An 11437-nucleotide genomic window follows, 5' to 3' on the forward strand; every position below is an offset into this window, starting at 1 on the left:
AGGTGGCCTGTCCAGTGTTGCAGAGCCAGTAAGTGACAGAGCTCAGATTCGAGCCCAGGGCCCCTGCACCTGAGCAATGCTCCTGGCAACAGGGACTACTGTCACCATCCAGGAACAAACAGCCCTTCCAACCCTGTCCCGGAGGCCAGATCAAGAGCCACCCGTAGTTCAGGGCAGGAGAAAGGGTGGGTCCCCATCCTGCCCATCCCTTGAGGCTTGCTTAACCTGTCCCCAGGCCACTGATGGGGAGACAGAAGAAAGCAGATTCAGGCCCTCTCTCCACAGCTCCTGGCAGCAATCCCAGACTCCATGAGGAAGCAGGAGGTGCACACGGGCAGGGAGGCTGGCCAGGGCCACGGTGCTGGCTCCCCAGCCGAGCAGGTGAAAGCCCTAGTGGACCTGCTGGCTGGGAAGGGCAGTCAGGGCTCCCAGACCCTGCAGCCCCCTGACAGGACGCCAGAGTCCCTGCTGAGGCCCCATGACAATGGTAAGCAGACAGACAGGGATCCCTGGGCCCTCTTCCCCTCCTCCACCCCTCCCCCACCCTCCCCCATCTCTCCCCTCTGGCTTCTGTCCAGCAGATTTGAGGATACAGAGGCACCGAGAGGCCCTTCTGAACAGGATGGGAGGCAGCCCTGAGCTGGGAAGCCCCTCCCTGAGGTTGACCAGCCTCCTGCTGGTGGAGGACCTGATGGACCTACAGCTGAGGGAACACGACTTCACGCAGGTGGAGGCCATGCGTGGGGGCTGGTGCTCCGACAGGACCATCGCCCTGGACAGGCTCTTCCTGCCTCTGTCGCGGGTGTCCATCCCGCCCCGCATCTCCATCACCATTGGGGTGGCTGGCGTGGGCAAGACCACCCTGGTGAGGAACTTTGTCCACCTCTGGGCCTGGGGGCAGATGGGCAAGGACTTCTCGCTGGTGATGCCTTTGACCTTCCGGGATCTCAACACCCATGAGAAGCTGTCTGCAGACAGACTTGTCCGCTCTATCTTCCCACACGCGGGGGAGACTGGCCTGGCGTCAGCAGCTCTAACCAAAGTCCTCCTCATCCTGGACGGCCTGGATGAGTGTAAGATGCCCCTGGACTTCTCCAACACCGTGGCCTGCAGAGACCCCAAGAAGGAGATCCAAGTGGACCATCTGATCACCAACATCATCCGGGGCAACCTCTTCCCAGGTGTTTCTGTCTGGGTCACCTCCCGCCCCAGTGCGGCTGGCCAGATCCCGGGGGTGCTGGTGGACCGGATGACCGAGATCCGGGGCTTCAACGAGGAGGAGATCAAGATGTGTCTGGGGCAGATGTTCCCTGAGGACCAGGTCCTCTCAGGTTGGGTCCTGAACCAGATGCAGGCTGACAGGCCCCTGTATCTGATGTGCGCCGTCCCAGCCTTCTGCCAGCTGGTGGGGTCGGTGCTGGGCCACCTGCACCACAACAGGCCAGGGCTCCAGGATGCAGAGCTGTGGCCTCCGAGGACCCTGTGTGAACTCTACTCATGGTACTTCAGAATGGCCCTCAGCAGGGAGGGGCAGGAGAAGGGCAAGGTGAGCCCCCGCATTGGGCAGCTGGCCCACAGCTGCCGCAAGATGGTGGGAACACTGGGCCGGCTGGCCTTCCATGGGCTGGTCAGGAAGAAGTACGTGTTCTACGAACCAGACCTCAAGGTGTTTGGCGTGGACCTTGCTCTGCTGCAGACCGCCCCGTGCAGCTGCTTCCTGCAGCGGGAGGAGACCCTGGCCTCCTCAGCAGCCTACTGCTTTGCCCACCTGTCCCTGCAGGAGTTTGTGGCAGCTGCCTACTACTACAGCGCGTCCAAGAGGGCCATCTTCGACCTCTTCACCGAGGGTGGCATGTCCTGGCCCCAGCTTGGCTTCCTCACGCACTTCAGGAGTGCGGCCCAGAGGGCCATGCAGGCCGAGGATGGGCGGCTCGACGTCTTCCTGCGCTTCCTCTCAGGCCTCTTGTCTCCGAGGGTCAACGCGCTGCTGGCCAGCTCCCTGCTGACCCAGGGTGAGCACCAGGGCTACCGGGCCCAGGTGGCCAAGCTCCTGAAGGGCTGCCTGCGCCCCAACATGGTGGTCTGCGCCCGGGCCATCAACGTCCTGCACTGCCTGCGCGAGCTGCAGCACACGGAGCTGGCCCACAGCGTGGAGGAGGCCATGGCAAGCGGGGGCCTGGCCGGGCTGACCAGCCCCCCACACCGCGCTGCCCTGGCCTACCTCCTGCAGGTGTCCGATGTCTGCACCCAGGAGGCCAATCTGCCCCTGTACCTCAGCCAGGGGGTCCTCCAGAGCCTGCTGCCCCAGCTGCTCTACTGCCGGAGTCTGAGGTGGGCGCCAGGGTGGGGCTGTGTGGGGCGTGTGGGCAGAAGAGAGAGCGGGGACCTGGAGGGCTCCTCCCCTCCACCATGCCCCTCTGTGTCCATGTCCTAGGGCTGCTGTAACAAAGGACCACAGCCTGGGTGGCTTAAAATGACATGTTATTCTCTCCCAGTTCTGGAGGCTAGAGTCTAAGATCAAGGTGTCAGCAGGGCTGTGCTCCCTCTGAAACCTGTAGGGGAGGATCCTTGGGTCATTCCTGGCCTATCCAGCCTTCAGTGTTTGCTGGCAATACTTGGCTTGTAGATGCATCACCACAGTCTCTGCCCTCCGAGGTCACACAGCCACCTTCTCCATGTCTGTCTTCATGTAGAGCTCTCCTCTCTTGTGAGGACACCAGTCACACTGGGTTACAGGGCACCCCACTCCACCTCATCTTAACTCATTACCCTGCAATGACCCTATTTCCAAATAAGGTCACATTCTTGAGGCACTGGGCGGGTTGTGACACCAACATATCTTATAGGGGTATACAATTCAACCTACAACACCCTGTAAACCATCCCAGTGCTAATAGGCCACACCCATTCACTCCACTCTCAGCCCGTCACCCTCTGTCCACTCTCTGGACCTTGGTGGGGGGAGGGGAAGGCTTAGGACAAGGGTCATTCAGGACCTCAGAGTAGCTTCTACATCCTCAGAAGGAGGAGAGCTAGCAACTGGTGTCCTGCACACGCATACAGACTGCGGGGCTGCTGGGAAGACATCCCTGTGGGTAGGAAGCCCAGGGTTTACACCACTGAGCCTCCCAAGTCACTCTTGTAGGAAAACTCTGAGCATGTGGGTGTGCTGGCATGGATCTCTGAACCTCACAGTGGGGGCTGCACTGGGATGGAGAGGAGGGGGAGGGAAAGGATCTCAGCCTTGGTGTCTGTGTAGTGCCCCCTCCACTGCCTTGATGCCAGCCCTCTGCCAGGGGCCTCATCCCACCTGCCCACGGGCGGTGGGACTGTTCATGATTGCTGTTCCTCCTGACCAGGCTGGACACCAACCAGTTCCAGGACCCCATGATGGAACTGCTGGGCAGTGTGCTGAGCGGGAAGGACTGTCGCATTCAGAGGATCAGGTAACGCCGACCCAAGAGACCCTGCCCAGGCTGCCCACCTGTCTAGGTGTCCGGGGCTCTTTTCACATCCTCCTCTCTGCTCAAATGGCCAGGGGTGCTTTCAAAGTGAAGTGTCATTGAGACGTGTGGCTCAGGATGCAGGCTGCTTGTTTCTGCTCATTCCAGAAAGTTCCAGAGGCTCAGGTACCTCATCTGTAAGAAGAGGGAAAGGTCAGATACTATCGTGGATACGGAACCATTTCTCCAGATGCTGTCTGTGCGGACATACCGCCAAGCCTGATTTATTCTAAATGCCTCACAAAGTTTGCCCTCAAATGGTATTTTGAGCACAGGATTGCATCTTTAAATAACACACAAATTTTTAAATTAAAAAAATTAATATTAATTAAAACAATTTTAAATTTAAACATTGCATCTTTAATGACATAATTAGATGAGAGTTTATATGCTGATTGCAGAACTGATCTATGTGCTAATGAAATCACTCCTACATCGGGTTGGCCAAAAAATTCGTTTGAGTTTTTCTATATCATCTTATGAGAACCCGAACAAACTTTTTGGCCAACCCAATAACATCCAACTGTGAGTTAACACCCTGATTTGTAGTTGAATCGATGTGATGACCTGAGGGTGGCTTTAGGAGAACTAGGGAGGTGAGTTTAGAGAACAGGACCCAGAGAGTAATTTTTCATCCTCACACAAGCCTCCAGCTTTTGAAATAATCTTTTTCTGAGGAGACAAGAATATAGAATGAGTCCAGAGCAAAAGTAAGTCTTTGAGGATAGTGGTTAGAGTAGTGGTGAGCTCCATGTGACCTTGAACAGACAGCTCTGTGCCTAAGAAGGGTAAACGGTATGGGTTCAGGGGTCGCCATGACCGCTCTCAGGTTCAGTGAACTCACAGAACTCAGAAAACCAACTATACCCACAATTACGCTTCATTACACTGAAAGGATACACATTAAAATCTGCAAAGGGAACAGCCCTTGGGGCAGGGTCCTAGAGACCAGGCCAAGCTTCCAGCTGCCCTCTCCCAGCGGAGCTGAACAGAGAGCGCTTCCTACTCCCAGAGACCATGTGTGACAACACACACAGAGCACTCCAACCAGGGAAGCTCACCCAAGCCTTGGTGTCCAGGGTTATTACTGGGGGTTGGTCGTGAAGACACACCTGCCCACCGCATGCTGACCTTAGTCTCCAGCCCCTCCAGAGGTCAAGCTGACACTGCATGACCATAAATCCCATTGTGAGATAGACTATCCATCAAGGCCCAAGGCCCCCAGGTAAACAAAGACATTCCTACCAGGCAGGACATTCCAAGGGCTTAGAGGTCACCTCTCAGGAGCAGGGGCCAAGGTTAATCCTTTACTGCACAATGCCTCTTAGGGTTGCCACGAGGTTACATGAGTTAATTCACGGAAAGTTCTCAGGACAGCCACAGAGGAAGCACCGTGTAAGAGCTAGCTGTTAACTAGCAGGATCCTCGTTAGCCAGAAATTTAAATGCAATCTCTTTGAAAGAAACAAAATAATGACAATTTCTCATTATGAATATAGTTTCCTTCATGAGGACCTTCAGCAAAATAGCCAACTTTCAGTGTTTTGCTTAAAGGAATCTAGATAGTACTCAGAGATTTTTCTGAACAAAGCCAAAAACTCCTTCTCTGGCCACACTCTCTCCTTCACCTCTCTATAGTTGGTCCTCAGTGCCACAACTCTGTTTGAAACATCCAAGGCATCCTTCATGAAATATTGTTTATAAAATGTTACAAAAGTCCTGGGGGTAGGGGATGGGGACAGAGGCTCTCTAGAAGCTGAGAACAGTTATATAGAAGGTCGTGGTCTGGATGAACAGTCTTCAAACTTTTTTTAAGTGATAGAATGCTTTTTAAAAGTGGCATATGAGGGACTTCCCTGGTGGCAAAGTGGTTAAGAATCCTCCTGCCAATGCAGGGGACACAGGTTCAAGTCCTGGTCTGGGAAGATCCCACATGCCGCGGAGAAGCTAAGCCCAGGCACCACAACTACTGGGCCTGTGCTCTAGAGCCCACAAGCCACAACTACTGAGCCCACGTGCCACAACTACTGAAGCCTGCGTGCCTAGAGCCTGTGCTCCACAACGAGAAGCCACTGCAATGAGAAGCCCGTGCACTGCAACGAAGAGTAGCCCCCACTCGCTTCAACTAGAGAAAGCCCACGCGCAGCAACGAAGACCCAACGCCGCCAAATATAAATAAATAAAATTTTTTTTAAAGTGTCATATGAGGCAGAATCCTAATTAGACAGGCAAACAAAAGGGGGGCTGCTGGGATTGAAAGAAGTGGGAGGCAGAGCCTAGGCACTTGGTTTCCCCTCAGCCTCCTGAAGCTTTTCTGAAGAAACTTAGGGTCCGTTGAAACATAGCTTGAAAAGCACTGGGGATTCCAATTGTATCCCATGGGGGTGTCTCACATTTTAAAATGCCTAAGAAACTGTAAAGAACCTCAACAGATATCATTTCTGAAACTGGATGTATGAAGCAACATTAAGTGGATCCCCATCGTGTTCCTGGAATGCCTTTTTTTGGCCACACCACGTGTCTTGTGGGATCTTAGTTCCTTGACCAGGGATCAAACCCATGCCCTCGTCAGTGAAAGCACAGAGTCTTAACCACTGGACCACTGGGGAATTCCCTGGAATGCCCTTTCAAGGCAGATACAGACATACACTTTGTTACTTCAAAGTTAATTTTATAATAACTCTACCATTTTCCTTTCTTGGATTAGAGAAAGGGCTGGGGTCAGGGGTGTGCTGGAACCGACTTCAGCCACCAGTTCATGAGAGCTGATTGTTACATTTTCGGAATTTTTACAAGCTGAGAGTGCTTGAAATTGGCCATGATGGGAGTATTTACACCATGTAAATTAGCCAACCCAACAAATCATGATTTTTATATTTTCCTGACAGCTGGTTTTCCAGCACACCCTTGGCTGGGAATCCCATGGTAGTCTTCAGTAATTGCCCATACCCTCTGCTGTGCTGTTGGGGTAGAAGCTGTTGTGCTGGATTCTGGTCATACTTCCCACTGGGACCCTCTGCTGGTGTGAGGGTCTGTCCGCCCACTCTGGCCCTACCTTGCCCATCTTAGAGGCTTTCCTGGGCCTGGCTTACCTGATTTCCACCTGAGTCCAGGCCCTGATGATGCTATGGTGGCTGACAGGTTTGGAACCCAGGCCTCGTGTTGCAGGATAGGTGGCAAGATTTACAGACCTTCATTAACCACTCCTCTTCCCCTCTTTGGGCAGCTTGGCTGAGAACCAGATCAGTAACAAAGGGGCGAAAGCTCTGGCCAGATCCCTCCTCGTCAACAGAAGTTTGACCACTCTGGAGTAAGTAGGACCCTTCACCCCTAGGACAGAAAGAGAGTGTGAGCCACCTTGTGAAGTCCCCTAGACCACACTCTTCCCAGGATGGGTTGGAAGGACAGCTGAGCCAGCAAAGTCTTGACTCCTGCTCAGCTGCTGGGACTCACCCAGTGAAGCACCAGAATTTTGGCCTTGAACCTGGTGTTACCTTCTCCTCTTCACACTTGGCCCAAGCCCACTAGTCCATCAGATCCTGCTTTCTTCTCCCCATCACATGGGGCCATCTTGGGGAACTCCTTCCTCGATTGCCTAAATAAGGATCTCTGCCCCAGTTCCACAGAAGGTGAAATCCTAAACCCTGATGCATTCTTTTCGAGGAGCATGGATTTAAAGGTCCATGTAACTTCTGCTCCTCCTTCCCTCCCTGGGAATTGGCTAAAAGAGAATGGCTCTTCTTCTCTCTTCCTCTGCCAGCCTCCGCAGTAACTCCATTGGACCTCAAGGGGCCAAGGCACTGGCAGATGCTCTGAAGATCAACCGCACTCTGGCCTCTCTGAGGTACGTGTCACCCGCCCCCTGTCTCTCTGCCCCCAGGAGGTGGCCCAGAGAACCCTCTCATCAGGTGCCACCCATGGAGTGGGAGGTAATTCAAAATGGCGACCATGAGATACTGGCTCCCACCCAGTGGATGCCAGGGGATCTTGTATCCTAAGCAAGTTTCTAAGTTCAGCTCTTCCCTAGTCATTATGCCTGTGTTTATGGCCTGAACAGGGTATGGAGGAGAAGAGGGGTGGAGGTATATGGAGGTTTGAAGGACAAAATAATCTCTGAGGAAAAGCTCTTGTCCTACATTGAGTAGGAAATCCCCAAGGCCATGGCATCAGAATGATCCCCTGCGGTGTTTTCCAAGACACTGAAATCCCATCTTCCAGATGGTTCCTATGGTGTGGTGTGGTTTGCTGGGCTCCTTGTAGGGGCCAGTGGTTGTATCCATCCTTAGCGGAGTGTGTCCTGTCATTTTGTTTTGTCTTGTTCACTTATATATTTATTTTTATTGACGTGAAATTCACATAAAATTCATCATTTTAAAGTGTACAATTCAATGGCACTTAGTATATTCACAGTTGTGCAACCAACACCTCTATCTAGTTCCAAAATATTTGCATCACCCTAAAGGGAAATACTGTACCCATTAGCAATCACTTCCCATTCTCCCCTCGCCTCAGCCCCTGGCAACCACCAATCTGCTTTCTGTCTGTGTGTTTACCTATTCTGGATATTTCATATAAATGGAATCAAACAATAAGACTTTATGTGTCTATCTTCTTTCACTTAGTATAATGTTTTCAAGGTTCATCCACGTTGTAGCATGCGCCAGTACTTCATTCCATTTCATGGCTGAATAATATTCCATTACATGAACAGACCACCATTTGTTTATCCATTCATCAGCTGATGGACACTTAGGTTGTTTCCACCTAGTGGCTATTGTGCTGTACACATCTCTGTACAAGTATTTGAGGACTTTTTTTCAATCCTTTTGGGTAGATATACGTAGGAGTGGAATTTGCTGGGTCACATGGTAACCCTATGTTTAACCTTTTGAGTAACTGTCAGACTGCTTCCCTCAAAGGCCATACCATTTGACATTCCCACCAGCAGCGGATGAGGGTTCCAATTTCTCCACATCCTCACCAACACCTGGGTGCTGTGGCTTTTAGCTGTAATTGGAACTATCAATGACCTTGTCATTGTGATCCAGATACCATGGGCACCTTGTCCCCAGTCAGAAGGCAAGTACTTAGGAAAACCTAAGGCCAAAGTAGCAGTAGGAACGGCCAGTTGTTTTCCCACTTCCTGGGTAGTGGGGGTGAGGGCATGCCAGGCACCCTCCTATGCTCCATCAGTGATGCACCTCTTTGCTTCCACAGCCTCCAGAGCAACAGGATCAGGGATGACGGTGCCAGGTCCATGGCTGAGGCCTTGGCTGCCAACCGGACCCTCTCCGTGCTGCAGTGAGTGGGCATGCTGGCTGGCAGAGAACGTTTTCTCTTCTCTCTTCTCCTCCAAGGGCCTGTCTGTTTTCTGCATGGAGGGATGGATGGGACAAAGCCCTGAGGCTTTCTGATCCATCTGGATGGCCCCTGGAAAACCTGATGTCCACTGCTTTTCCAGAGAACAGGTGTGGGGGAAATAATTAAAAATAAAGCCTCCTGCCAACCCAGAAAATCCTCTCCACAAATGTAGGAAAGTATGAAAAAGCTTAATTACTGGAATAAGCATTCAGCTAGCCTGCAATGAGCATCAAAGGCAATCCACCAATGGGATGGCAAAGACAGAAAAGAATCTCACCCTTTCCTACAGTCGAGCAGATACAACCCATTACATAAGTGTCTTCAAGAAAAACCACAATTTGTCCTCAAATAAGAAGACTGGACAGAACCATTTGTCACACTTACCTTATACTAAATTTGCCTGTTATTTGGGGGTAGCCATCTGTGTTTGCTAACTGCCTTTATCCCAAGGAAAATGAAAACTTCTCACATCTTTATGACCAGCAGGTACTTACAGCTTGGAGCAGGTGATCTCTTACTTGATGTGCACAGTTCAAAGAGATGGCTCCAAGGCCCTTACAAAACATATTCCTAGGCTATAAACTTGCCAAGAGGTTTACTTCTAGCTCTTAAAAAGATTTACATACTCTCAAAGGGACAGGGAAAGGATTTACAATCCCAAGTTTTCTCAAGGAAATACTCTGAGGGGAGGAGAGGGTTTTTTTCCCTTTGTAACCAGGGAAAATTCCATCTTGTTTAGAGTGTATTTAGCCTCACACAGAAGAGGTCCTGCCCTGCCTGTCCTTCTAGGATGAGCGCAGGGGTTCTCCTGTAACATCTCCCTCCTCCACATTTAGTATAAGAGGAAGAAGCTTTTGAAGATGAGGCGCCTAAGCGAGGGTCTGCCCTTGGGAGGACTGTAGGGTTGCAGGGCAGGCTGCTGGCTGGTCTGGGTGGAGGCAGACTGCTGAGTGTTGAGAAGGTTGGTCAGGTGAGGGGCCAGAGGGACTTCTACATGGAAATCTCCAGTTTGGAGGTTGCTGGATATTAAGTGTCCGCTGGTCACTGCTTTCTGGCCCCTGAAGGGAAGGCCCAATGGTTCTTGCCTCAACTCTTCACATCAGTCTATTAGCCAACACTTTGGCAACAATCCACAGACCATTCCTGGAGACCCCTCCCCCCATGCTGCGATAAACAGAGACTGCACTTGAGTAGTCTCTGACCTCTCACCTTGAACCAGACTGTCCTTAGCCTGGGAATGGCTGTGACCAGCTTTGCTGAAGGACCCCTCTCCTACAGCCTGCAGAAGAACAGCATCGGGCCAGTGGGAACCCAGCAGATGGCAGATGCCCTGAAGCAGAACAGGAGTCTGAAGGAGCTCATGTGAGAAATGCAGAAGGGCCAAACTGGTATCCTCCATGCCTGGCACAATGCCCAGCCCATCACAAATATTTGTGAACAAGGGGTTGGATGGATGGGTGGATGGATGGATGAGTGGGCAGAGTGGGTGGGTGGGTGAGTGCATGGATGGATGAATGGATGAGTGAGTGAGTGGGTGAGTGGATGGATGAATGAATGTGTGGGCATAAGATAGCTGGCTTTGGACTCCAAAGCCCTGGACCAGGAGAATGGAGATCCAGATTCCCAGGAATGAGTGAGCCCCAACTGTCTCAGACTCACATTTACTGCCTTCCCAGCTGGTAGAAGAAAACACCATCCCAGCCACCTTCACATAAAATTATCACAAATACCCCTCACTAAAGAGCTGGCCCTGCCAACCCTGTCAAGGAGTCAAGAAAGACTTTGCTACCTTGATCTCTTACAGAGGCTACCCATCACCCAGCCTTAGGCAGAAGAAACTGTGCCCTGGGCACCCTTGAGACAACAGAGACAGCCCTTCCCTGGAGGGCTTCCTGGACTCTGATCCCCCAGCTTTGCCCTACCAGGCTGCTCCACCCATGTCCCATCTCTTGCAGGTTCTCCAGTAACAGCATTGGTGATGGAGGTGCCAAGGCCCTGGCAGAGACCCTGAAGGTGAACCAGGGCCTGAAGAGCCTGGAGTGAGTCTCCAGGGGTGGCTGTGGGCAGAGGGTGACTCCCCACCCGGGTTCCCCATCCAGCAGGTGGGTGGGTCCTGGAGGAGGGCTGTCAGTCAGGACCAGTTCCCTGTCAGAAGCCAACCAACCACCGACCCTGGGCATACTATGATCTTAGTGTCTCCCTCCAGCCCACCCCAGTGGACAGTCAGGGTCGGCGCTGGTTCTGGAATTTTCAGTGACAAGCACTGAGTGTACTTTAGAAGCTGGCACAGGTGGCTGCAGAGGGGGCTGGCTCCAAGGGCTTTGGTGGGGAGTGGGGAGCTCAGTGCTATCCCCATAATGGGGACACTCAGCTGCACCACTTTCTCTGGGGGCTGCAGACACATGTCCCCCCAAGAAGCCGTGTGGAGCCACTCAAATCAAGGCAGCGTGTAAACTTCGGCACTGGTTGTGCTAGACCCACCTGCCCTGACCTAGCAGGAGCCGGAATGCGGGGAACGGGATGAGAAGGGCCGTGGGGGCAGCACAGGGTTCCCCCAACTCCCTGCTGAACTCA

At 52.4% G+C, this 11437-nt stretch overlaps 1 protein-coding gene across 1 annotated transcript in view; it reads left to right on the plus strand.

Moving 5' to 3' along the window:
* The first annotated feature begins 235 nt into the window (after nucleotides 1-235).
* The window catches only part of NLRC3 (NLR family CARD domain containing 3), a 17921-nt gene continuing 6719 nt past the window's right edge, over nucleotides 236-11437 (plus strand). Inside the window, exons 1-8 of the mRNA XM_007453487.1 lie at nucleotides 236-487; nucleotides 582-2331; nucleotides 3360-3446; nucleotides 6729-6812; nucleotides 7263-7346; nucleotides 8720-8803; nucleotides 10142-10225; nucleotides 10819-10902. Coding sequence (XP_007453549.1) covers nucleotides 310-487; nucleotides 582-2331; nucleotides 3360-3446; nucleotides 6729-6812; nucleotides 7263-7346; nucleotides 8720-8803; nucleotides 10142-10225; nucleotides 10819-10902 — 2435 coding nt within the window. The 5' untranslated portion in view covers nucleotides 236-309. The remainder of the gene's footprint in view (nucleotides 488-581; nucleotides 2332-3359; nucleotides 3447-6728; nucleotides 6813-7262; nucleotides 7347-8719; nucleotides 8804-10141; nucleotides 10226-10818; nucleotides 10903-11437) is intronic.

This window comes from Lipotes vexillifer, unplaced genomic scaffold (genome assembly GCF_000442215.2).
Source record: "Lipotes vexillifer unplaced genomic scaffold, Lipotes_vexillifer_v1.1 scaffold914, whole genome shotgun sequence".
NCBI lineage: Eukaryota > Metazoa > Chordata > Mammalia > Artiodactyla > Lipotidae > Lipotes > Lipotes vexillifer.